Consider the following 27957-nt stretch of genomic DNA (forward strand, 5'->3'; position numbering starts at 1 on the left):
TTGCCATCTGAACAGCCAGCAGTTTGTGTGGGCAAACAGATCCCCATCTTCAAATCCACACTTAGGAGGATGCATGATTGTTTGAATTATTATTTTTAATAGACATATATATGTATATAGTAAATATATACATATACATGTTATATATCTGAGTTAGAGCTGAATTGCACAATATGAATGAGGCATTCCTCTCAGCTTCAAAACCAGCTCTGGGTAGTAAACAAGCTACCACTTCCTCTATCCCTCTGAAATGACATCAAAGTTGGGGTGCAGGATTGAAGGCACCCCAATAATATCACACTGGGCCCAGTGTGATATTTTGATATCTGTATACAATGTGTAATGAACAAAGCAGAGTAGTTAACATAGAGGATGCATGATTTGCTTGGTGGGGAGAACTGGATGGTTCTGTAATTATGTGAAGATGGACAGAAAGACATCATCTGACTTGGGGAGAAAATCGGGTGTGGAGGAGGTGGGAGACTGAGGCCGAGGTCCCCAGCAAGTCTGGCATGGGGTGGGGTAGGGTGGTTAAATGCTAGCTTCAGGGAAGTGAGGCAAGTTGGCTTGCCTCTGTCAGGTTGTCAGTGGTGGTCTTGGGTAGAGGAGGGGGCTTTGCTAAGCTCACTGAGAAGCACCAGAGTGGGCAGGGGTAGGAATCAGGCTACCGTGGCTTGTTGGAGATGAGGAACATTTTTGGAAAACTGAACTGACCATCCCTCCTTCCCCTAAACAGCAGCTTATATGCAACTATAAAAGGCATCCCCTTCAGCCCTGCTCTCTGTGTCTTTATTCTTATCAAAAACCAGGATCTGAGTCCAGAGGGCAGTGAAACATAAAGTGAAATAGGAAGGGTTGCAGTAGTACATAGACCTTGGCTGCTCCCACTAACCTGCAAAAAAATTTTTTTCCTTGGGCGTACCTTAGCAGTTCCATGGCAGAAGTTTTATCTCCTGTGGTTCAGAGAGTTTGGCTTTTCAAGCTGAATTTAGGGTTAAAAGAGTTTGGCTATTCAAGCTGAATTTAGGGTTAAAGTGTGTCCCCCTCCTCTGTGGGTGTTTGCCCAGCTCCTGCCTGTGGGTTGAAGGGACTGATAAATGTGCCTATTTTACTGCTGAGGCAGGGTGGCTCAGTGCTTGGTCACCTTGAAGGGATCATAAGCAAGCCGCCGCTGGGGCCCTGTGCCACCCACATGTATTCATGCATGCATGCAAGCACACCCTGTATAGCTGTGTAATAATTGTCCAGGTGTGGCGCGTTCTTTGTCAGACGTACCCTTGTTTTTACTGCCTCTGTGCAGGATGTTTATTTGCTGTGCTTTAGGTGGGGACACGTAGCTTGATCAAGGGTAGTTTTTGCTGTGGCCCCTGCAAATACATTTTGGTGCACAGAGTAGCTGAAAAACTGTTTCCCAATGGAGCGGGTTCATCTGGACTCTTACTTGTCGACTGCGTTCTCGGAGCTAATGCTGCGGCTCTGGGCTCTCCCCTGGATGTGGGGATGAAGCCGGGGCCCGGGGGGAGGTGGTCGTGTGGCGGGACTGGGGGCTGTTCAATCAGGAGCGTGGCCACGGCTTAGGACGACCTAGACACGACCCTGTAGAGGAGGCAACTAACTCCAGAGTAAACGAGCGAGACTCACGCAACTCTTTATTCCTGCAAGGAGAACAAGGAGGTGTGCCCGCCGGGGAAGGGGACGTACCCTCGCCGGCGCTCGCTGCCTTAACTTCCCCATCCCCGCGTCAGGGAGGGGCCGGAGTCGCCGCGGAGGCTGCTGAGCGGAGAAAGTGCGCGAAGGGGACGCGCTGCGAGCCTCACACGTGACGGCGCCGCGCCGAACCGAGCGGGACCTGGCGGCAGCGGCGGCAGGCGCAGCGGGGCGGCCCGGAGCCCCGGGAGCGGCGCGCGCGGCCCCGGCCCAGCGGCTCTGCCAGCCTCGCGCTGCACATTCTCTCCTGGCGGCGGCGCCACCTGCAGTAGCGTTCGCCCGAACATGGCGACACGGAGCAGCAGGAGGGAGTCGCGACTCCCCTTCCTATTCACCCTGGTCGCGCTGTTGCCGCCCGGAGCTCTCAGCGAAGTCTGGACGCAGAGGCTGCACGGCGGCCGCGCGCCCTTGCCCCAGGACCGGGGCTTCCTTGTGGTGCAGGGCGGCCCGCGCGAGCTGCGGCTATGGGCGCGCGGGGATGCCAGGGGGGCGAGCCGCGCGGACGAGAAGCCGCTCCGGAGGAGACGGAGCGCTGCCCTGCAGCCCGAGCCCATCAAGGTGTACGGACAGGTGAGCAGTTTTGCAACCCGCCTTCCTCCAGTTTTTTCCTCTCCCTGCACTTCCTCACCCCCGCATCCATCCGTTGCAGTCGCCTCCTAGGTGCAGGCACCACTGGGGACTTCCCGGCTTGCATTTGTTTTTTTCCTTCACATGAGTACAACCGTCAGCACTTGAATCGCATTGCTCTTTCCTTCTTCCTGTCGATTTAGCAAACGTATTCCAGGTAACTCGCGGGATGCAGCGCGTGTTACCCCAGGGTGTGTGCAGACCGATGTAGTTTCCGGCAGGTATAGGAGGGGTGCAGCTTCATTTTACATCTGGATAAAAAACGGGCTTTCTTTAGTATATCATCAGTTGGCAGTGGAGGCGAGCACCCTGCAGTTGCGGTACACTTACACAGAACAGCACAAGGAGAGGGTTTCCACACTTAGCATTATTAGCACAATAAAGGTGGGCAAACCTGAAAGCTTGACTATCTCTGTACAGACAAGAGGGGTGTATGTGCGCGCGCGTGTGTAAGGGCTGAATTTTTAATTTTTAATTTTTGGTGAGGGAGTGAGATTCTCTCCATACCTTCTTCCTCACCCTTCAAGATACTCTCCCACCCCCTTCAGGATAACTTCATTTTGGAGAGGAACACCACTCATGGCTCTTGGGGATTTGAAATCACTGCAGGAAATGTGGTGGGTATTATTAGTAAGTAAGTGATTTATTTCTATCCAGGCAATGGGTTTATTAGATCATAAGTAACGCGAATTTCACTTTTATGGTCAGACTTACTGCGAGGAATTGCAGATGGAGTTTGTAGGTTAGTATCAGCACTGGCAAAATTAATTTGACAATGTTATTGCCTCATGAGACTCCCAGTCCTGCAGTTAAGGTTGACATCAGCAAAAGTATAAGGTCGGTGGGGGAGAAAAAGTAGGACCCGCAGAGGTGGTAAATACACTTGTTTTCCAGAGTCAAACTGTTCCTTTTAAAGTAGAAATTATTAATAAAAGATTAGCCTGAGTTCTGCCTTTCTTCACTAATTTCACTTTAGCTATTTCTTCAGGAAATACGTAGAGTTAAATGTTCAACCCTTGGATTCAGGACGAACCTTATAAACATATCACCCTATTGTGTCATTTTGTTGATGAAGAAACTGAAGCTTGGAATGGTCAAGTGACTAGTCCAAGGTCATACTAGGAAGGTTGCCTGCTCTGTAGTTTTTGTCTGCTTTGTCTCAGTGACCTTTGGTTGATTGCAGTCATCCTGTCTTTATGCAATGCTGTTTAAATACCTCCCTTCTAAAATAGAATATATCTGGTATAAAGGGGGGGATGGTGGTGACTGGGTGGGAGCATTGGGCTTCCCTCCACTATTGGTCCCTGGGCAAGAATGTGTGCCCCAGGCCATGTAACTGCTGGTGGGCACAGGCTGCAGGAACCTGCATGCTCATGCTCAGTTCCTCTTGGGCCCAGATCCTTGTCTTGTCCCCCATCCCCACCCCTACATCAAACTTTTTTTTTTAATTAACAAAAAGAAGTCAGCAAGGTCCTTGATCTCAACAGCGACACCAGCATGGGGCTGAGGGAGGGTGGGAGAAGGAGGAGCAGCGGCCCACTTGTTCCTTGGACCTCCGCAGTTAGCCCAGCTCTGCTGTGCTCTTGAATCAGCACTCTGGGGACTGGAAGTTGGGGGCTGGTGGGAGACAATCCCACCCAGTGCTCAGGTCCCCTGAAGTTATAGTTTAGGTTGAAGGGAAAGCTTTCTGGTTGCAAAACTATGCGTACAGGTGCCATTTCTTCCTTGGGTTTGGTTTGTGAAAAGCTTCAGGGAAATGTGGAGCAAATTAGAGAACTCTGTTCTCATTGGGAGTGACTCCAAAACCCTGGGCTTTCGAGCTTCTGGGCCAGCCAGATTGAGTTTGGTTCAGCTGAAGGATGGAGAACTATCAGTCAAACTCATAATGAATTCCTAATGAGGAGGGTGAGAATGCAAGAGTGAGATTTTTCTTCTCTGTGGCTGCCTTCCTATGCCATTGTTCCCTCTTAATCTGAGGTTAATAAGAAGTGGGATTATTTGAATCTGTAAGGATTTGAGTCAGATAAAAGGAAGAACTTCCCCTGACTGGGCTTTCTGCCACAAGTTCTATCTGGTGCAAACCTTTGAGAATGCAAGCACAGGTTGGTGACTGAAGGGGCTTGAGGTGCCCCTCTTGGAACTCTGGAGTAACTGACATCTATTTGGAATGCTCTTTCTAGCAAGGATGACCATTGTCTCTGTGTTTCCCTGGGGCAGACCTGGTTTCTAAGTTGTCTCTGCTGGTTATGAATGGCACCCCCTTCACTCTCAAAAGTGTCAAGATGTGACAATAAATCATATGGTCCTTCTACTTTTAGCCTTAAGCCAAGTTCCACTTTGTAACTCACTGCTTTCCCATTCAGCGTTTAAGCCTAAGGAATTGTAATGTTTTCCAACAGTACTGCTTGACTTGAGTGTGGTTCTATGGAGGTGCAATGGGGTAGGGAATAAAATTCCGTTCCCGCTTTCAGGAAATTTACAATTCAAGGAGGAGAGCAAGCAGATGCAGATACAGGCATGTAAATGTACCAGGAAGGGAACCAGGAAACATGGTCACAAGAAACCAGCCGCAACTCTAGAATGATGTGTTAACAGGCTGTGTGACATGCAGCACATCGGAGATGGAGAGATAAGGGGTGGTGGGCTCAGACACTGTCCAGCTTCTTGCCCTCTGACCTTTGAGTGAGGTTAAGAGGACACTGGCAGCACAGATTAGGCCTGGAAGCAGAAGCTGCCTGAAGGAAGCAGCCTTAGAGGTGAGGTTAAGGCCGCTAGCTTCAGGGAGAAGAGAAAGGAAGGCTTTCTCAGGGGAACACTTGCATCTGAGAGAAGCCCTATGCTGGAGTCAATGTCAGTTCTTTTTCCTCTGCTTTGCTAACCTCTTGCATAAACGAGGCTTCTTAGTTATTTTGACCATTTTTCTCAGTTTCTGTAGGGTGGGGAGACTGGCTTCTGCCATGATTACTTAAAGGCACATTTATGATATCTAAATGTGGTTGTAATGGTGAAAATAATTTGCTAGCAGATATTAGCACTTTTCTGCCCATGTTCAAAGTTTGGAAGTTGAACCCCTTCTTAAAAAGGCCAAGTCCAAGAAGAGGGTTTCCCTAATTTATGCCACACTGAATTTCCTCCTGATTTCATGTAAGCTCCATCTCTCTGCAGCATCATGCCTGCTTTTTCCTCTGCCTGAAATGATCTTCCCCTGCTCTTGTCCTTGCCTGGAAAGCTCTTATCCCATTGTTTAACATCCAAGGAATACCTCTTGGTATTCTCAGGCTACGGTGGGAAGAGTCCTTCTGTGCTTGGATGTATAGCACTTACTGCCTTGTTTTAGAATTGCTCAACTGTCTCATCTTCCTATTTGCTCCTTGAGGGCATGGATCAAGTTCTCTTGTGTTTCCCTGACACTTGGGAGGCCCTTAATGAGTATTTGTGGACAACTGTGCACCTGGAAGAAGAGAGGCCTGGAGGGTAGGAAGCACATTCACATTATATGAAAGGTATTTATAAGGAGGAATGCAGTGAGCCCACACATGGATAGTGAAAATGAGTTGCCTCACTCAGTAGTGAGGACGCAAGCGGCATGACCTATAGACGGTGGAGCCCCGATTTTCCTGTGCTATATGAGAGTTATTTTGAATGAAGAGCTTGGATTCTATTTGATAGAATCCTCCCTTTTAGGGCTATCATTCTGGTTTATGCTAATGGTACTGTTTTGGGGAAAAATCCTTTGGAATGAAGCACAAAGCCTAACAGGATTTACAGGTTTATTTTCCTTCCAACAAGCTCTCTCTTCATAATGCCTACATTTTAGAGGCCAGGGAGTATTCAGTGTCCTGATTTGAGACTGAAAATAAAGTGTCTATTACAGCATAAGGCCCTGGGACAAAGGGCCTCCTTTGGGGGTAGAATACCATTTAGCTGTAGATCTTTTTTGAGTAGATTCTTGCGTGATACACTTGCTTGGGAAAGAATTGCCTGGTTGATTCTGAAGTTGGGATGTTTGACCTGTATGCTTCCAGAATAAGATGAGAAGGCAAAGAATGTGCTGTTTCAGGTTGGCTTCTATGTAGCTGAAGAGTTGCTTGGGGCCTTGGGTTGGCTCAATAAGGGATGTGACCTCGAAAAACTCTTCCTGGTTCCACTCTTAGGGAGTTCAGTGCCCAGTCTCTGGCTGCTGTTTAGTTCATAAATAGTTTGCATGGTTAGAGGCACTGAAGGTGGAGGTTTTGAGAGGTGGAAGGAATGGAGGAAAGGTTTTGGAGAGACGGGTAAGGAGGTGGAATGTCAAGGAAATAAATAAAAAGCCATTACATTAGGTAATACACATTTACAAAACAAAATTTGTACAAAAGAGTATATAGTGACAAGTAAATTTCCTTCCCTCTCATGCCCCCTGTTTACCCAGAGCTACTTCCCAGGTGGCATCTATTGTTGTCGGTTTTTTTGTCTATCCTTCCAGAAATAGTCTATGCATGTACAACATGTATGTATATAAAATTTGAAACTTGAATTATAAGTGGCTTCCTTATCAGTAGCCCCTGGTATCCTGAATAATGAGATTAGCTCTAAATTATATTTGTGATATTATGATGGTGAATCGTTAGAAAATTACCTGAAGTGTCATCATGTAAAATACATGATTACTTTTTGTCCAGGCCAGGTGAGAAAAACCTCCTTCTCCTTTCACTTCAAGGGTTCTCGCAGAGCAGGAGAGCAGCCTTATGTATCCCTCTCGTTAACTTGGAGAGATGCTGGAGCACAGTTCCTTTGAGATGTGGAGTCCAGGCTTGTAAGAGCATCAGAATATAGTGATCATGGATCTTGATTTTAATTTGTGTTCTTTCTGAGAATGTTTTCTCTATCTTCTGTGAAATGAAGTTAATGGTATGCTTAATAAATTGCTTTGAGACTTGGGATCCACAAGGCAGACCCTGATAGCAAGGAACATCCCAAAGCAAAAGGTAGATGTTGTGGGAACATTTCATTGTCGGATTTTGGTCTGTTCCTCCTTAGAGATGACAGCCATCTTTGTAGTGTCATTGTTGAATCCCAGGGCAGAGATAGATGGAGCCAGCTTTGTTCCACCCACTGTAATGGAAGAACACAGGGGAAGTCTTATAATGATCTGGAGAGCAGGTAATCCAGAAAATAATCTATTTGCTTTTACTATGTATTTAGTTAGTCTTTTTAAAAAAAACATTCGTTTATCTTCCTAATTAAGTTTTGTTTAGGTGAATGTTAAAATGGGTTTGCATTCTTTGATCTAATGATAAGAGAAATGGCTGGCATAAATGTGTTCAGGGAAAGACAGTTTGGAGTTTAGAGTTTTTGACAATAATTCAGAGGCAGATAATTGGGAATTGATAAAAATGTATTAAAATCAGGGGGTATTACATTGACCTTTTATCCATTTACTTGGATTTAAATAAATCAGATGGAAAGTAAAAGAGAGCTCACTACATTTTTGGTTTGAATATTCAGGGATTAGTATTTCTCCAGAGGTGGTCTGGGCTGTGGGGGTGAGGCGTTCTCTTTGTTGATGAGTTTGGGACCTTCCTATGCATTTTCTGGGTATGCCAGACTCCATTGGCAGATGGCATGGTCAGTCTGGCCACGTACATGCAAAAATCAATTTCCCTCAATTTAAAATGAGCCACAGTTAATTTCGACCTAATTTATTGGTTTATTGACCTGTGAACCCTGGGCCTTCAAAGAAGTGGCATGGGTGGCCTTCAAGCACTGAAGTGGCTGATGAAGCTATAAACCAGAAAAGGCAGGGTGGGCTGCTGAGCAAGATCAAGATTTGGGTTTCTTCCTATGTTATTGTGAGATGCTCAGTTTTTTTAACTGTAGCATGACAAATGCTTTGTGCATTTTATGGTGGGTTCCATAAAGATAGGACTGCATAACAACCACAAGTACAATAGTGTGTTGTAAAATAATTACAGAGTTCTGTTATCCACTGGGTAATTGTTTATTATAAGGGTAACATCCATGCCCATAGCACTGCTACTAGCCAAGAGCTGGAAGATTCTGTCTTCCTGGCCACATCCCAGACCCTCCAAATGTGGCACTGTTGGATAGATCTTTCTGTGATGATGATGTTCTCTATCTGTGCTGTTCACCATGTCCACTAGCCAGATCTGGCCATTGAGCAGGTGAAATGTGGCAAGTGTGACTGAAGGTTTGAAGTGTCTTTCATTTAATTTTAACGAATTTAAAGTTGAAATAGCCACATGTGGCTCTTGGCTACCGTACAGACAGCACAAGCTTTGATGATGCCTCTTCTTCCCACTGTTGGCAACCTCTGCTTCAGCCAAGAGAGAAGTTCCTCCAGAGACCTGCTCGTGTATGAATGGCAAACAGGGGGAGTAAAAGCAAGAGTGGAGGGTTCGAGTCTAGACCCTAGGTGTTGGTGGCTGCTGACTGCCAAGCTGAGTGTCAGGAGACAGTGGCCCTTATTTCCTAGGTAGGCACTCACCAGGGAACTGCGGAGGGCCATGTGGATCCAGTGGTTGTTTCTAGGGCATGCCTCTGCACAGTTGCCTCCTTCCATTAGTCACTTAGACAATGAAGACTGGCTATTCACAGGGCGAACCAAATCTCTGTGGCTTTACTTCTCATCTGGCCTTGCATAAACACTGCACTTGTATCGGGCTTTGCTAAGGTGGAGTGCAGACCCTGCACATTCTGTTTAGCAATGAAAGATGTAAACAGTGCCTTAACAGTGGGCCCATCTCCCCGCCCTGCCCTTTGCTTCCTGTGCTCTTGTTGACTTACCTTGATGTAGCTAGGTCTGTCTTTCTTCCCTTCAACCCTCCAAATTGGCATGAAGACAAACAATACAGGCGTGTGGTCTTCATCTTTGCATATAAACCTCCCGCTCTTCCTAGCTGACCTTTTAACTTAGCATGCCATTGCTGTTGCTGCTGCTGCAGGCTCTTAGCTTGGAAAATCAGGACCCTTCACAATGATTTATCTCCAGTCCTCTGAATTAGATTCAAAACACAGCTACGAATTCTCAGAAAGGCAGGCTGATGTGATTATATCCCAAATCTGAGTGGCTGACAAGGGCAATAAAAAGATGTACCTATATCAACTGCGTTTTGTGCTGTGTAAGGCCAATATGTTGTTTATAATCTCCCCCCTTTTTTGGGAGGTTTTTAAATGAAGAAGGTAACTGATATGACCTCTATTATTTAGAAGAGAGACTAGCTTGTTGAGTAGAACCCTGGGGAAAGATGGCTATGGTGAATTTTATGTGAAACAAATGTGGGGGTGAATCAATGGGTGGGCCCGCAGTTGGGATTTTAATATTTTAGGGATACTGAGATGAGTTCCTTCTGACTTTGGTTGGCTGGTGGGCTGTTGAGCTGAGGTGTAGCATTATGATGAAATTTTTAACTCTTAGGAAGTCTCTGTGCCCAGAGGCATTGGAAAAGCTGGTATGATCTGGTTGAGCTTGGGGGTCCCTGGGGTAGGAGTCACCTGGGGAGAAAGGCTAGCTTGGGGACTGTGGCTGGGAAGACTAATAGGTGTCTGTGAGATATCAAGCTATAGGGTTAGGGTCCCAGATAGTTAAGGACCCCATTTGTCTATTAGCCCAGGAGACATAGATGAGACAGTTCCACGTGTCTCTGCCCCAGAGACCTGGGAAGAAAGTCCAGTGCTGGTCTGCCCAAGGATCTCAACCAAGGAGCCCGAGATGGCAGGGAGTGGGAACGGAGCAGAGTGGGGTGAGTGGCCTGTGAACTGGGAGTGTTTGGAAGGATTTGCATGTTTTAAACCTGTGCTCAATTAATTGAGTAACCTGAGACTCTGTACCTATGACTTACCTCATCTTTGTATATTTAGTTTCCGGAAATTCTCTCACTGAGTGGTTAAAAAAAAAATCTTATAGTTAACTGTGCACGTGGTTTGCTGAATTTGGCCAGGTGTGCTGTTGGTGGTGGTGGTGAGGGGTGGGGGGAGTGGTTACTGCAGAAACAAGTATCTTGAATCTCTAGAGGAGAAAAATGGAGTGGATGTGGAATGCTGGCTAGAGGTGAAAGAGCAATCCAAACAGAGCTGGGGGAGTTTAGCTAGCAGACCAGAGCCTGTGGGGCATCCGCCTGTTGCCTCACTTCCTGGTAGCCCAGAGGGCATCTCCTATTACTGAGAAATTGGCCGAGCTATTGGGTTTAATGCACTCCCCCCTTCGCCACTAGTCTCGTTTATAGCTTCTCTCACAGGGTGGTGAAGAAGCCACTGGTAGAGTCTAGAGACCATCGGTTCTGGAATGTAATGTTTAAATACTTTCTTCTTGGGGTTAGGGAAGTGCTAGAAAACAGTGTCACCTCCGGGCTGGAGCCTTGGGACCTGGAGGTTGGGTTTCCTGGAGTTTCCCCAGGTCTCCGAGTTCTGCTAGGAATCAAGAAAACTGCCTGTGAGTTTCACTTGGGCATGAGCTCCTAGCTTGACTCAGGCATGCAGTGTTTTGTCATTTTATATATGTCATCGCTTGCTCTTAGGCCTTACGCTAATATTAATGTTTTATGTGGAGCCGTTTTGTGAGGCATGGCTTATTTTGGTCGAGAGCCATTTGGTAATGAAAAGAAATGATGTTTTAGTACGTTGAAGTTTATGAAATGACATCCATGGGTTGCATCTCATTTGAGGCTTACGAAAATCTTGAAAAATGGGGACGATAGAAATGATACTCTCATTTCAGAGATGAGTATCTTGAAGCTTGAAAAGGTGACGTGACTTATCCATAGTTAGACAGGTGGTAAATGGGAGAGAACAAGACTCAAACCAACCTGCTAACTTGTTTCGGATTTATGCAGTCACATTTGTCTTTCCTGAGTAATCTGGTGAAATCTTTGAAATCAGGCAGGGATCCACAGCTTTTTTTTGCAATTTTTTTTTTCTCCACCTTTAAAAGCTAGATATCTCATATAATTCCACTTTCTCCTGGCCACAGTGATCTTGTAACTTTTCAAACACAGCAAATCCCAAGGCCCTTCTCATTCCTGGCTTTTGTTCTGCCCTCCCTTAGGTCTGAATCTCTGTTCTCTGCCTCACCTCTCCATCCCCTTTCCCTAACTCCTCCCTCTTCATCCTTATGGTGTCAACATGTAGGTCAGGTCTTCAGTGAAGGCTCACTCTCTCCCCAACATGAGGTTAGGTTAATAATTCAGGGAGCCCCTGAATTACTGTGTAACAATGGTAATTCGATCATCATTTCCTGGAATTAGTTGTTTAATGCATGTTTTCCCTACTATATTTAGAGCTTATGTGGTAAGACCTAGAAGCATGTTATTTTCTTTCTTTTTTATTTTTTGAGACAGGGTCTTGCTCTGTCGCCCAGGCTGGAGTGCAGTGGCACAATCATAGCTCTCTGCAGCGTCGACCTCTTGGGCACAATTGATCCACCCACCTTAGACTCCCTAGTAGCTGGGACTACAGGCATGTGCCACCATGCCCATCTAATTTTTGTATTTTTTGTAGAGATGGGGTTTTGCTGTGTTGCCTAGGCTGGTCTTGAACTCCTGGGCTCGAAGGACCCACCCGCCTTGGCCTCCCAAAGTGCTGGGATTACAGATGTGAGTCTGCCATTTTCCCAATACCTAGTACAGCATCTGGTATATAGTAAGCGCTTGATAAATACTTATTGACTGAACAAGGTGAGGGACTATTTATGGTTAAGCTGCAGAGGGAAAATTGGTGGTCTGGAACCATCCTAAAGTGCTGTGAGAAATGGCTTTGGGCTCAGGGAAATCCTCACGTAAGGCAAGTCCTGGCTTAGGGTGTGCTGTCTTTCGGGGGTGCTTGCTGTGCTCACTCTGACTGTGTTCCCTGCACTGGGGCCCTGTGTTTGAAGGCAGTGAGGACCACCACATTGCCTTAAAGTCTGTCTCTGAGCTTCATCTCATTTGCAAAATGTAGCATTTGGTTTAGACGTTCTCTTAGGCTCCTTCTGGCTTTGATATTTTCCTCTTTTTCTTACCAACTGGTAAATTAAGGGGTGATACTATGTTCATGAGAAAGACTTTTTCAGTTTCTTTTTGTAGGGAGCCCCTCCCAGAACAGCACAGCACATTTGCTCAATGACAAAGTGGGTTCACCAGGACAGAGTGGCACACAGAGGTAAACAGTGGTAGGTTCTCCCTGCCAAGGATCAATCAGAAAGGAAAATAAGCTTCTCTAAAGCTGATGTTATAAGGCAGTGAGATTATGATTATCATCCTTTTAGCAAAGAGAAAGAAAAGAGCATATATATGTTTTTCTCTATAGAATGGTCATGGCTCCAGTGAAGGAGATAGTAGTGAATGCTAAGTTCTAGTCCAAGGTCATTCTCTCCTTGTTTCCTCATCTGTAAAATGGGCAGCCTGACTTCATTGGCAAAGTAGTTCAGTTCTGCGGGTGAAGCATCTTGAGCAAACTCAAAAGTCAAGTGAGTGAGCTGAGATTCCATGAACTGGGCCTCTCTTCTGGGAGTGCTTGTAAACTAGATTTCAGTTCTCCTTCTGAGGTGAGGAGTCCAGGGAGGATAATAAGCTTGCTAAATATAGTGAGAACACAGTCTTGAAAGGGGACAGCGAGAGACAATTTGCATACCTAACATTTAGGCCATGCAAAGGGATGGTTTGGGAAAACCTCATTCTCCTTGGGCCTCAGGAGGCTGTCTTCAGTTTCCTCAGTTTCGTCATATAGATCAGGGGAGTTACTGGCTCCTTCTGTCCTCACAGTTGAAGGACAGGATATTTGTTTTATGCTATATGGTAGAATTTTAAAAATGTTTCTGTGTATTTCACGGCTAGTGAAGCAGAGAAATGAATCAGACTGCCTTATTTGTCCTCCTTGTATCATGTTCTGGAAGGAAGCTGTGTAGGAGTTGTGAGGACTGCATGCTGTGGGATTCTAGGACATCCTGATCTTTGGGTTTGACCAATTTGAAAGAGGTGATGTGGAGAGGGTACCTGTGATGTATTCTACTCAAGGCCCCCACCTCCCGCATAAGCCTCAACAATGATGCAGATTTTGGTGGCTTTATTGGAAACGTCTCATCATTGGCTCAGACTTGAAATCCTAATTTCTCCCAGAAGTGTTCTGTGTGCGCTAATAGGTAAGAAATGATTAAAGAGCCTACAGGGTGCCTGGTACCTAGCAGGTCTCAGTGCCTACTTCATTGGTAGGTGAATGTATGAGTAATCAGTACCTTCATCCAAGCCATTGACTTCCTCCCCTCTATTTAGAACAACCCAGAACTTGAGGACTGGGTGGTAGCAGGTTCTTCCCCTTAACTCTGAATAATAGGAGGCACATCATTTTACCTCTCTGGGCTGCCAGGGCATGCAGGGGGACTGAGAGAGAGACAACATGTGTGGGGTGATATGGACCTGTTTGGAAGATGCCGAGGCGAGTCAAGGTGTGGGTGGTATCCACTGTTGTGAGCTGGTGGTAGATGCTAGTCTTGGGCCTGCAGCCATTTCTCCAGCTGGGGCAGGGAGGCCCGTGCGGATGCTGTGGCTCTGCAGATGCCACTGACAGTGCTTTGAAGGATTGGTTTGGCCAGAGACCCAGTCCCCAGCCTGCCTCCTCTATGACTCATTCTAGCTGCGTATTTTGGTAGCATGAGGGCTTGAGATGAGATAAAAGGAGCACTTCTTAAGAGTGGAAGCTCCTAGGTCCTTGATTAGCACTTGAGGAGTATAATGTTGTTTATAGATCCTAGAGACCTTTAAAAAATTTAGGTATATTTCATATTATATAAAATTAGCCGTTTTAAAGTAAACAGTTCAGTGGGTTTAATATAATCACAATGTTGTGCCACCATGATTTCCAAAACATTTCAATCACTCTGAAATAAAACCCCCTTACCCATTAAGCAGTGATTCCCTTCGTCTCCAATCTACCAGTCTCTGGTAACCACTAATCCGCTTTCTGTCCCTATGGATTTACCTATTCAGGACATTTCATATAAATGGTGTCATGCCATATGTGACCTCTTGTGTCTGGCTTCTTTCACTTAGCATATGGTTTGTGAGGTTCATCCACATTGTAGCATGTATCATCAGTATGTCCTAGAGTCTTAATGACCGTCAAATCCCCAAGGACAAGCCCACCCCAAAAAGGGTACATCTTTCTAGCTACCGTCATTGAGTTTCAGCTCTCCTGCCAGGAGGCAGGGGAATCTACTAGATTCATTGTTTCCCAAATTAGCTGTTTTAGAAATACCTGGGGTGTGTCTTTTTTTTTTTTTTTGAGACAGAGTCTCGCTCTGTCACTTAAGCTGGAGTGCGGTGGCATGATCTCAGCTCACTGCAACCTCTGCCTCTTGGGTTCAAGTGATTCTCCTAACTCAGCCTCCTGAGTAGCTGGGACTACAGGCACGTGCCACCACACCTGGCTAATTTTTTGTATTTTTAGTAGAGATGGGGTTTCACCATGTTAGCCAGGATGGTCTCGATCTCCTGACCTTGTGATCTGCATGCCTCCTCCTACCAAAGTGCTGGGATTACAGGCATGAGTCATGGTGCCCGGCTGGGTGTGTCTTTTAAAAAAGACTGATTCCTGGGCTCCAGGCAGAGGGCGATAGAACCAGTAGGCATGGAGTGGGGCCTCTCAGGTGATTCTGACCTTCAGTGGGGCATGGAACCCCCTTGGCCAGGTGATCTCAGGGGTGGGGTGGGCTGGGGGGAATTATCTTAACTCTTCCCTGCCAATAAGCCAGATACTGTTTGTTGTTTATGATGCAGTTTCTGTGTTCAGAGGTTTCTGTGGCGTGTAATTTTTCTCTGTTTGCCTTCTGAGGGAAGGCACTCGGTCCCTCCCTGCTGCCTTAACAGCTCCAATTAATTGTGTCTCATTTATCAAGCTCCTGCTATGCCCTGTGAGCTAGAGAGGGGAGAGGGAAGGTTGTTCACGCCCCGGGGTTGTGATTATAACTGATTGCACGCCAAGGTTATGTTCCTGGGAAAGCCACCCTCCTACCCACTCCCAGGCCAGTGTCTTTTGGGTGTGGGACTTGTGTGGGGGATTGACGATGGAAAAAGGCCTGGGGAGGAGGAAAGGGGAGACCAGGGGGATATCCTTGGGGGTGGATGGAGAAGGAACCAAACAAACTGGAAGCCACTGATTAAGTAAAGGGATCTAGGGACCTGTGGGTTGTTCTTGATTGCTGAGGGTGCCTTGGGCTGCTGTTGTCTTGGCCACATGCCATGGAGAGCTAGTGGGGAAAAGCCTACTTTGATGACTTCTTTTCTTTCCCTTAGAGGTGTGGATGGGGGCAGGGTGGAGACAGAGGAGGAACGTGAGGCCATAGGGTAGATTGCATGTCTTGGCGATAATAAAATTTACCTCCCGCCAGCCTGCCTGCTGGTTCCCATGTCCTGCAGGATTCCTGATTCCTGCAACTAGGTCTGCTGTGGGGGGATGGGCACCTGGGCTGCCTTGGGGATCAGCTGGGACTCACCAGGGAGTTATTCTCATGACCAGGATGTGCCTGACATCTCGCCAAGCAAAGGAGCTGAGCTGTTCCTGCGAGTGCCTGGTGGCCCTCGTACAAGTCATTTCTTGCCAGGGATTTTATCCTCCTACTGGGCTGCCCCTTTGCAGTCTGTTCTTATGAGTAAAAGGGACACCTAATAAAAAAAGGCTTTTCTAAAAGAAAAACCAAACAAATAGAAAACAACAGCAAAAAAGAAAACACACAGGTGTCTTACCAGGCTTGCCTCCTAGAGGTTTTCTTTGTAGAAAAGCCCTTGGATGTTTTGAGGCTTGCCGTTGGTGCTCTTCTCACCTTTCACCTGCCTTAGGATTAGTAAGGGAGTCTAATAAATCTCCTGTCTTCTGAGTAGATTGAATTCAGCAAGTTATCTTCAGACCTCTTGCCCACTCTGATTACTGAAAGTTTTGCAGCCTGCTCAAAGCATTATCTGAGTGTTACCTGCCAGAGGGAGCATTTCGAGGTCATCTTTGAGGATGCCCAAGTTGAATATTTGAGGACTTTTTATCCCAGATCCCAGGGGAACATGAGTGAATTTTTTTCTAGGTTCCTAGAAAACTATGACACTTCAAGGGTGCATATGTTTCGGGAGGGGAGGGAACTTTTAGCGGGGATTCCCAGGGCACCAGCACTGTGAGCGTCGGATCTCCAGATTCATCCAGAGGATTGGGGTGGAAAGAGAGAGGAGGAAAAGGGAAGACTTCAGCGACTGAAGGAGATTCCTTTTGTTGCTTTCTCTTTGTAGCATTCTGGGTTAAAGAATTTATTCACTTTCTCTTTCTTATTTGCACTTCTCTGTTGATGCTTGCCTGGACTTAACTGTCTGAGAGTGAGAAGATAAATTTTGGAAGGACATATTTTCCTAGGTCCTTCTCTTTAAAGTAAGGTTGGCTTTCAAATGTTTTTCAAAAAGTGTTTGATTCTGGATCAAATTAAATGCAGGTATTTAAAACCCCAAGTAACATGGTTAAGGATTAGCTGCTTTGTCCTTTTGCTGGCCAAGTATGTGGCACAGGTGTTTCTCTTCTCCCTGATGACGTCTTAGAGCACCTCAAGGAGTGGGTGGGGAAAGTTTGAGTGTGATGTGGGGAGGAAGCAAGAGAAGGAGAAAGGAGCTGTGGGTTTTCTGCTGCAGAGCCTTGATAAGAAGACAGCTCGGAGGGCAGGTGGGCCCAGGCTTGAACTGTCATCATTCAGAGCCTTGCTCATGGGTGGGGTGGACTGTGCAGGCTGGAGTCCCAGAAGCTTGATTTCCTTCCACGTATGCCTGAGACGCGTGCCTGAGACGCGTGCCTGAGACAGCTGAGGTTGAGAAGGCTGGTAGAATAGGCTTTTCTCAGATATCACTCAGCAAGAGAGGCAGCCTGTGCTCCTGGTTTCAGGGCGTTGTCCTGCTTCAGAGTGTTGGACCACCTCTCAAAATTTTTTTTTTTTTTTTGGTACTGAGTCTCGCCCTATCACCCAGATTGGAGTGCAGTGGCTCGATCTCGGCTCACTGCAACCTCTGCCTCCTGGGCTCAAGCAATTCTTCTGCCTCAGTCCCCCGAGTAGCTGGGAATACAGGTGCATACCACTATGCCCGGCTAATTTTTGTATTTTTAGTAGAAACGAGTTTCACTATGTTGGCCAGGCGGGTCTTGAACTCCTGACCTCAGGTGATCTGCCCACCTCAGCTCCCCAAATGCTGGGATTATAGGCCTGAGCCACCATATCTGACCAGTTCTCAGAATTTTTGTTATTCCTGTCGTGACTTTGTTTTCCACAGAGTGGGTGGAATGTATGGTTCAGGGGTTCAAATACCGACCTCAGACAGATGTCCATCAGCCAACGGTGAAATAAGAAAATAAAAGTAATGTGGTTTTGCATATAGCAAAACAACTGGTTTTTTTTTTTTTTTTTTTGAGACAAGAGTCTTGCTCTGTTGCCAGGTGCCAGCTGGAGTGCAGTGGCGCAATCTTGGCTCACTGCAACCTCCGCCTCCTGGGTTCAAGCAATTCTCCTGCCTCAGCCTCCCGAGTAGCTGGGACCACAGGTGTGCGCCACCACGCCCAGCTAATTTTTGTATTTTTTAGTAGAGACGGGGTTTCACCATGGTCTCGATCTCTTGAGCTAGCGATCTGCCCACCTTGGCCTCCCAAAGTGCTAGGATTACAGGCGTGAGCCACCGCGCCTGGCTGAAACAACTGTTCTTTTTTCTGAGATTATATCCTTCCTCAGTTTTCAGTGTTAAAACATCTTTAAAAAAATGACAGTGACTGTAGATAGTGGTCATATTGCTCTGTAGGGTGAGCTGCGTAACAGACAAATCCCAAAGGCTCAGCGGTGTGGCTGAGCTGAAGCTCTTGGTTATGAGAAGTGCAGGATGAATGTTACTGATTAGTGGAGGGCCTTTCCTCTGGGATTCAGGCTCCTTCTGTCTGCTGCTCTGTCCTCCTCTGGGCTTTGGAGTCCTCTGAATGTGGCCTGCAGATGGGGAAAGAAAACAGGATTGTGTCGGGACCAGGCTGATAGTGGCCCTGATGACTTCTTTCACATTCCACCTGCTGGAACTCAGTCCCAGGCCATACCTCCTGCCTCACAGTCTGGACAAGAGTGTACGGTGTCCTCAGGAAGCAGAGGAAAGAGATTGAGAGACTAGCTAGTCTTGTTTTTACTATGTCCTTACTTGGCAGGATAGAAGTTGCCAGCCAGTCTTCTGTTGGCCTTCTCATTTTTATTTTATTGGTTTAAAAAATCTAAAAGTCTGAGAACTAAAATATTTCCTTATTTGAGATACTTCAAAAATAACTTTGAAATGCTTTACAATGATACTTCTCTCATTTCTCATTACCAGCTAAAAGTGAATAACAGTACCACCAAGCCAGAGAAAACATAGTTTGAACAGAAGTTTGAAAAGTATGTGGTCTTTCTGGCCTGTGAATTTTTTTTGAACAAGGTCAATGTTTCCATGCTTTGGTTTAAAATCTTACCAGTGCTTATTGGTATATGATAATCTTATTGTTATCGTAAAGGATAACAATAATCAAAGGACTTGGTTATGCGAGTCCAAGAAGAGTTTCTACAATCTGTTTACATCCAAAATAGCAGGGGACTCATATTTCTTTGTGGGGAAGTTGAGTGTGACAGAATATACTTGAGGTAGGAGGGAAATAGGCCACCTTGGCCCAAATGCTTTAGGTGTCAGAATCTTAATCATTTCTGCTTGACAAAGGAGGAAAGAGTCTTGATTTAGAATGTGTGTGGCCATCACTTATCGTGGGTCCTAATTCCTATATTGATCTCTTTCAGGTTAGTCTGAATGATTCCCACAATCAGATGGTGGTGCACTGGGCTGGAGAGAAAAGCAACGTGATTGTGGCCTTGGCCCGAGATAGCCTGGCATTGGCGAGGCCCAAGAGCGGTGATGTAAGTACTGTGTTGGCTCTGGGCACACCTTGGTGCCATCAACATGCCCTTTTCTGATCCACTGGGATTATTGTACCAGAAAAAGTAGTGGGTAATTGGAACATGGATGGGATGAATTGTATGACAGGGAAGATATTCTAGAAAATAATATATCCCTTGTCTGCTGAACACAGGGAGGTGCAGTCAGTGTTGCAAACAGATCCATGCAATGTGTGATCACCTTTGGGAAGTAACAGCGTATGGACTGCATTGTTGCATCTGCCCAAGAAAATACCAGAAATGCCTTCCTGGGCAGAGCTGCCTGCCTGCAGCTGAGCCAGATGGAATCAAATTGGCCTTTCCCATATGCTGGTTTCTTATAACTCATTATAGTGAGATGAGCTGTTGAAACTGATTCTCTAATATTCTTAGTTTCTATAGCTGGCTATTACAACATTTAGTAGGTTAGGTACTTTAAAGACACAAGATGCCAAGGGTTACAAACTCAAAGGCCTTTGGGAGACCAGGTAGGTAAAGAACAGGAACAAAGCCACCTTCAAGTTTACAACACTCTTTTTTGGAGGGGGGTGGTTACAGTAGTGTGATCTTGGCTCACTGCAACCTCCACCTCCTGGGCTCAAGCCATTCTCCCACCTACCTCAGCCTCCCAAGTAGCAGGAACTACAGGTGCACACCAGCATGCCTGGCTAATTTTCGTATTTATATATATATTTTTGGTAGAGATGTTGCCCAGGCTGGTCTTAAACTCCTGGGCTCAAATGATCTGCCTGCCTCAGCCTCTCAAAGTGTTGAGACTACAGGTGTGGCTATTATGATACTCTTTACTTCCACAAAGAAATAGGGTTTCTCCCATTTTTCTTGAAGTCTATGGCCTTCTTGGACAATAGATCTCGTTTCCACTTTTGATGGAGATGCAGGTTCAAGAAACATTCACCTGTATTGTAATTTGAATGTAGTAATGGATACTTGGTCTCCGTGTTTGATAGGTGTGGGGAAGGGGAAGGGTCTTTGGGGACCTGGAGAAGCAATGCTCCTGAGGGGCATTGCTTGTCAGCTCCAGGCTCTGGTTGCCATGCAGGATGCAGGGCCCAGTGTTGCCAGATCTTCTGGTTTTCCAGAGAAACCCAGAGGTCTGGAGTTTCATGTGAAAACTGCTGAGTCTTACAAGTTGGCAGCCAGTGTATAGTTTCTACAGACACTGTGTGAGCCAAGTAAAACACATGTAAGGGCCAGCGCTGGCCCAACTGCTGGTCTCAGGTCTGCGGCATGTGTTCCCAACTCCTCCTTGTGCGAAAGAGGAACAGCCCCTGCTTTGCCCTGGGGTCTGATGCTGTGGCAGCCTGAGGCTGTGGGCAGAACACCATGCTCTAGAGCTTTGGTCACCCTGCATTCTGTCTGGGGGAACCTTCTGATGAATTTGCCAGCACTTTCACATTAGCCTTAAGGATACACTTACAATTCTTGAATGCAGATTTGGTCTCTGTGAGGTCCCTTGCTATATCCACTGTCTGGGTTGGGTATGTTGAGAAGCAGGTGATGGTAGGTTGTCCCAGGGGCTGTTTCCAGGGAGCTGAATTAGGGCAGCCACAGACAAGGAGGACCGAATAAGGGCTGGCTGTCATAATGCGTGACTTTGCCCGGGGTGGCTTCTGAGTGTGGTGTGTGGGGAACTACCACTGCTGCTGGCCAGTCTGGGTATAGTGCTCCAGGGCAGGGCTAGACTTGTTTGGGGCAATGACTTCGGCCCATTTATAAATGTGATTAGGTTGTGCAAGTTACAGCTGTGGCCACCACAGACAGCTGTGTCTGAATGCCTTTGGTGACTGGGTGTGGTGGCCTGCTCCTATAGCCCGAGCTATTCAGCAGGCTAAGGCAGGAGGATCCCTTGAGCCAAGGAGTTCGAGGCTGCAGTAACCTATCATTGTGCCACTGTACTTCAGCCTGAGTGACCGCGAGACCCTCTCTCTAGAAAAAGTAAAGCAAAAAATAGAAAAGAATGCCTTTGGCTCTGTGAGACTCTTCATAGGCACCTGTGTATAGTCACTGCCCATGGGCATCCCTCCTGGGCACAGGAGTTATGTGTACTGTGCTATACTGTGTTGAGAAATCCTTCTTGGAATTTTTATGTATTAAAAAAAACTTCATCCAGACAACATTTTTTATGCTGTAGATAAAGACCTTAAGTATTGTTTTATAGTTTTGCTGGACAAACAGGAGCCAAGGGGCGTAAAGAGACTTGCATGAGGTCATTCAGTGTGTCAGTGGGAAAGTCGGGACTGATGAGAATCAAGGCCTAATTGTGTACTCAGTGAGTGAGGATGTGGTATTAGTAGGGTGACCAACTTGTCTGAGTTTTAGCACTAAAAGCCCCACATCCTGGGATCCTCCCTTAGTTCTGAGTGAACCTGGATGGTTTGTCGCCCTAAGTATTGCCAGTCTATTGAAACCCAACTCTTGCTCTCTCTGTATATTTGGGTGTTTCTGAGTAAGAGCCCATTGAACATTTGAAGTGAGATACACTATTGTGGAATGAAATAGGAGATAGAGCCGAAGCGGGCAGATCACCTGAGGTCGGGAGTTTGAGACCAGCCTGACCAAATGGAGAAACCCTGTCTCTACTAAAAATACAAAATTAGCTGGTTGTGGTAGTGTGTGCCTGTAATCCCAAGTACTCAGGAGACTGAGGCAGGAGAATCACTTGAACCTGGGAAGCTGCAGTGAACTTAGATTGTGCCATTGCACTCAAGCCTGGTCAACGAGAGCGAAACTCCGTCTCAGAAAAGAAAGAAAGAAAGAAAGAAATGGGAGATAAATTAAATGGGAAGGAAACACAATGCCCTGAGTTAATAAATAGGGATGGCAGAAATGGCCTTCCTCTGTATACAAACCGTATTAGGGTTGGCGATGCAACTGAGATGCATGATGTGAAAAGTTAATGTGAAAAGAAATCATGACTCAGAGTTGGAGTAATAACAATCCAAATTCTCTTTAAAGAAGACTGAGCATGGTTTGTAAGGTCCCATCAGCAATTCAGAAGGGAAAGAACCTAAACAAATCAGGAACTGTGTGGGTGTTGGTGAGAGGCCAAGGTCATGCATATTCAGTTTCTAAAAAGGGATGGCTGTGGAAGCTGGAATCCAGAAAGGCTGGCTCTTAAACAGGGAAGAAAAATGAATCATCATCCACTGATGGAGTTGAAGCCAGTGTGATTCCATGAAGAGAACGGCTCCTGCAGGACCCACCTGTCCTGCGATAAATCGATAAAAGAAACAATAGATGTTGTTTATCTCAACTTGTCCTGACTCTTTGTTTCTGCTCTCTCATGACGTATTTTACAAAGTACTAGATTTAGAAAGTGCTCAGGTGCAACATAATTGGCTGAAGAGCTGTACAGAGGTAGAGTCCACCGGAAGATTAGAATCAACCAGGGTTGGTTGCTGTGGCTCACACCTGTAATCCTAGCATTTTGGAAGGCTGAGGCAGGTGGATCATTTGAGGCCAGGAGTTCAAGACCAGTCTGGCCAACATGGTGAAACCCCGTCTCTACTAAAAATACAAAAATTAGCCAGGCATGGTGGTACAAGCCTGTAATCCTCACTACTCAGGAGGCTGAGGTAGGAGAATCACTTGAACTTGGAAGGCAGAGGTTGCAGTGAGCTGAGATCGCGCTGCTGTACTCCAGCCAGGGTGACAGTGAGGCCCTGTCTCAAAAAAAAAAAAGAAAAGAAAAGAATCAACCAGGGAAAATACGTGCTGTGCATGATATTGACTGGGGAGCAGTGTCAGTTCTTGCTAACAGTGGGAGGCTGGTGTCTAGCTGAGCACAGGTTCTGAGATCAGAACACCTGGGCTGGAATCCGGGATGTGCCATTCATTAGCAATCTGACCTTGGGCCAGGTGATGTACCTTCTCTTGGCCTCCTCTCTCACTGAGATGGTGCTTGTTAAACCTTGCTACCCAAAGGGTGGTGGTGGTCTGTGGATCAGCCCTTGGAGATTTCCTGGGAGCTGGTTAAAAATGAAGAATCTCAGGTCCCGCTCAGACTTCTTGAATCAGAACCTGCATTTGACCAGTGTCTGTGGGCATATTACAGTTTGAGAACATTGCCGTAAAGTACTTAGAACAGTGCCAGATGTGGAGATGTTTTCTGTACATTTTAGCCATTGTCTGTTTTTCCCTTTCCCCTCCTCTTCATTATTATATAGTTTTGAAGTATAAGGGAAAGAATTTAAAATCACTCATTTTGAAGGACCATCTTTGTAAGTAACAAAGGATCTAACCAGCAACTGTGGGCAGTTTAGTAACTCCTCCCCTGTGCTATTTTGCTCCTTTTTTTTTTTTTTTTAACAGTCTTACTCTGTCACCAGGCTGGAGTGCAATGGCATGATCTTGGCTCACTGCAACCTCCGCCTCCCGGGTTCAAGTGATTCTCCTTCCTCAGCCTCCTGAGTAGCTGGGACTACAGGTGCATGCCACCACGCCCAGCTAATCTTTGTATTTTTAGTAGAGACGGGCTTTCACCATATTGGCCAGGATGGTCTTGATCTCTCGACCTCGTGATCTGCCCGCCTCAGCCTCCCAAGGTGCTAGGATTACAGGTGTGAGCCACTGTGTCTGGCAGCTATTTTGCTCTTTAGGGAGTAGCGTCATATTGAGGTCAGAGAGGACTATTCAGTGCAGAAATTCTGTCTGGATGAAAAACCAGTTAGAAGCACAAGATGAGTGAGTCCAGGTGTTCTCTCAAATTCACCTGGAGATTGTACTGGACCGTGAGTCAGCAGCATGATGCTGCCATGAAGAAAAGACAGCTAGAAAGGAAAGCTCAAGTCGGGGTACAGTATGAGGCCATGGAACCATCAATCCGCTTGAGTTAACTGCTCACTGGCAGAGGCCTTTTCTGGGCTGTTCAATGTGGAGGAAGGTGGACAACTGTGCACCAGCCTTGAGCATGGTCTTTGTTCTATGGAGCTTATAGTCTTTGTTAATTAGAAATAAGAATTAAGGGCTGGGCGCAGTGGCTCAAGCTTGTAATCCTAGCACTTAGGGAAGCCGAGGTGGGCAGATTGCTTGAGCTCAGGAGTTGGAGATCAGCCTAGGAAACATGGTGAGACCCTGTCTCTACAAAAAATACAAAGAATTAGCTGGGCATGGTGGTGCCTGCCTGTAATCCCAGCTACTCAGGAGGCTGAGGTGGGAGGATTGCTTGACCCCATGAGGTCAAGGCTGCAGTGAGCTGTGATCATGCTACTGTGCTCCAGCCTGAGTGATAGAGCAAGACCCTGTCTCCTTGGTAGGTGGGGGGTCGGGTGGGGGGGGTTCGGGAAGAGAAAGAAGTAAGAATTATGAAGATAGGATAAAAATGTCATGTTGGAATTTTTCAACCTGGCCAAGGGAAGGAAAGTCGATGAGCAGTTTATGATGGCCTTCAGGCAGAGGATGGACTCTTACATACTTGCTTTTCACTTCTATTAAGTAGCAGACCCAAAGAGATGGATTTTGTTTGTAGGTGAGAAGTAAGGAAGGGCTCTTTGATAGTGAAGATGGTTTTACCTCCTTGTGCATGATGGCAGTGGCATGGCTGAGAATCTCAGGAAGGCTCCCTACTTGGTTAGCCTGGGTCTTTTCTCTCTGTTGGCCAGCACTCCTTCCAGTGCTTGGCCTGTAGATCTGGTCTATGACCTTCCTACTTAGCACAGAAACATTAAGACGGAGAAGAGAACATTTTCCTGGAAGTTAACTTGTAGGATAGAAAGACAACTGGATGTGGAATTGGAAGAAACTGTCATAGGTTTGTCTCTTACTAGTGTTATGACCCAGGGCTAGCTGTTCATTTCTGGGAATCTTAGTTTTTGTTTATCTATTAAATGGAAATCTCTTAGTCACACTGATTCATTCAGTTCATTCTCTTTTATTCATTTATTTATCACATTTGTTTACTTGCTGTTTGGTTTATAATGATATTGATTCATTCTAGAAATCTTTGTTGAGTACCTGCTATGCTCCAGGTACACTGAAAGAGACAAAGGTGAGACTAACTCCAGTTTTTCAGATGAAGAGAGAACGTTTGTGAAGGAGTATTGCATACTGAAAAATGCTACCTTAATGTAAACTATCACTTTTGTGCCCCTGAAGAAATACATCATGATGGGTTATCAAATTATGGGATGTCAGAGCTCAAAGGTGCCTTAGTTCCCTTCTCGAGAAGCCATTATTTTGTTCCATGTGATGTTTGAACCTAACCAGGACACTAATGTCCATTCTTGGCCAGCAGAGTAGAAGTGAGAAAGTGCTGCTTTATCGTTTTACCCACTCAGATTATCTGTGAACTCTCAGCCTGCACAATTTCTGAAGCTGCTTTTGTGGCAGCCCCTTACTGTGTATCTGGTAGTTGGGAACACATACTGTGTGTTCTAATAGTTTCTTCCACTGTGACCCAGATAAAAGCAGAGGCTCTGTCTTGGCCTCTTCTAACCTTGACATCTAGTAAGCATTAAAGACCTGCATGTGCTCTCTATTCCCTTTCTACATACCTTGTGTTTACATAGGGTGTTGTTTATAAACATTTACATGTTTACATGCCCATTGTGTCTAAAAATTATGTCTTTTATTAGTCTTTGTCTGTCTGGTGTCTAGACAATACCTGGCTCACGTGGAACCCTAAAAACAGGTTTGCTGTTAACTCAGATGAGCAAGGATGGGAATACGCCCTGCCCTACTTGGAATTCACCTGCCCTTCCTCCGCTCCCCGGCCTTCCCTGGCCCTCCCCAGCCCTCCCCTCCCCTCCCCTGCTTTGCCACCCAGGCTGGAGTGCAGTGGTGTGATATGGCGCACTGCAACCTGAAACTCCTGGACTTAAGCGATCTTTCCATCTCAGCCTCCCAACTATCTGGGGCTACAGGCACAACCTGCCATGCAAGGCTAATTTTTGTATTTTTTTGTAGCGATAGGGTCTCACTCTGTTGCCCAGGCTGGCCTCAAACTACTGGCCTCAAGCCATCCTCCCACCTCAGTCTCCCGAAGTGCTGGGGTTACAGGTGTGAGCCACTGCACCTGGCCTCGTTTTTCTTTAGTGCTTGTTCCAGTCCCCTTTCCATGATCATTTGAAAAATAACTAAGTTGTTATTAATATATTCATCTATCGGGCTTGTTTTTAACCCACTGATTATATTAATTATATTTCGTATCTCACAGGTAGGTATGAAACATCTGAGACCTTCATTCTCTTATTTGTTACTTGCAGTGATAATGGCCTTGAGACCTCTGGCTCTGGAGGCAGGCAGCTTAGGTCAGAATTCCACTTTGCTATTTCCTTTCTGTGTTACCTTGGCAGGGTACTAACCTCATGAGCCTCTGATGTCTTATCTGTAAAACAGTTTTAATAATTGCACTTGCCATGCAGGACTGTTGAGTTACCTGAGCTCATTCATTTGAAGAGGTCAGTACTTTATCTTCACATAGCAAGCACTCAGTTAATGACAAACATTCTTATGTTTTGTCACTGTCATGACCTCATAGCCAGAAACTGGGATGCAGTAGAGAAACAAATAGGATTGGCACACTTGTGGATTCTGCTGCTGTTACCATGTCCTGTCCTACAGAGTTATAAAACACAGTGCTGGAGAAGGGATTCTGCTCCCAGTATTTTCACGTCACTCAGCACCCTTTCATTTCTGTCTCTTGGGCTACGTGATGGAGACCCATGAGGGTTTTCTTTTCTTCTGTATGGAATGGTGTAAGAACAGAACTTCCCAGCAGAAGGATGAAGCATTAGATACATTCTGGGGACAGTTCAACAGATGGCAAAGCAAATCCTCAACTCCATTTCCCTCAGCTAGCCGCATTCTCTCTGCCTCTGGATGTAATTTGTTTAACACTTAACTCGGCCATGGTGAGGCAGTTATTATTGTTTCTATCATTTGTCTCCTGCTCCAGGGACTTGCCTTGGCTTCAGAAAAGAGACCTGTGTATTCCAGGCAGCAGGGACTACAGGGCCCCCATGCTTTCTGCTGCTACCTACTTGGGGACAGACATATAGGTGCCCTGCCTCACCTTTGTGGGTTGTCTGGTAACGTCTGTAATTTCCTATCTGGGACCTAATGGGAGCCGTATTCATGATCCAGGATGGGATGTTTGAAAGAGATCTTTCTGCCATTTTCTCATGAACTCTTTCTTTTTCTTCTCCTTTTCTCTATATTCCAGGTGTACGTGTCTTATGACTATGGAAAATCATTCAAGAAAATTTCAGACAAATTAAACTTTGGTGTGGGAAACAGGAATGAAGCTGTGATTGCCCAGTTCTACCACAGCCCTGCGGACAACAAGCGGGTAAGGAATGGCCATCCCACCTGTCCTGACTTCACAGGATGGGGTTTTGGGAAGATTGCCGTACTGAAGGGGGAGCTAGGAGACGGCATTCTCTGTGATCTTTGCAGCATGGCTGGTGACTAGTGACTGTTTTTGTGCTAACCTGGGTGTTTGTGACAGACTGCTATTCTCAAGGTGGGTCTGTGCACAATTAGGCAGGCCAAGTACCTGTCAGGCAGGATTTCTAGACAAACAATGGCAGGTTAAACCACAGAAAATCAGCCAACTATTATAATACCTTGCCCAACTCGCAGATGGCAAACATGTTTCCAGCTACACTGGGACTGACCTTGCAGTCTAATTCATGTTTTCCAAGACACTATCAATGTGCCTGCCTGTGTGCTTCTATGTGTGCATG

The 27957-nt window shown here is 46.1% G+C and overlaps 1 protein-coding gene across 1 annotated transcript in view; it reads left to right on the top strand.

The window, feature by feature from the left end:
- The first annotated feature begins 1974 nt into the window (after positions 1–1974).
- SORL1 (sortilin related receptor 1) overlaps positions 1975–27957 on the top strand; it is a 179201-nt gene continuing 153218 nt past the window's right edge. The window contains exons 1-3 of the mRNA XM_021671207.2: positions 1975–2277; positions 19118–19234; positions 27435–27560. Coding sequence (XP_021526882.2) covers positions 1993–2277; positions 19118–19234; positions 27435–27560 — 528 coding nt within the window. The 5' untranslated portion in view covers positions 1975–1992. The remainder of the gene's footprint in view (positions 2278–19117; positions 19235–27434; positions 27561–27957) is intronic.

Source organism: Aotus nancymaae, unplaced genomic scaffold, assembly GCF_030222135.1.
Source record: "Aotus nancymaae isolate 86718 unplaced genomic scaffold, 86718_ANA_hifiasm-v0.15.2.pri h1tg000012l, whole genome shotgun sequence".
Lineage (NCBI taxonomy): Eukaryota > Metazoa > Chordata > Mammalia > Primates > Aotidae > Aotus > Aotus nancymaae.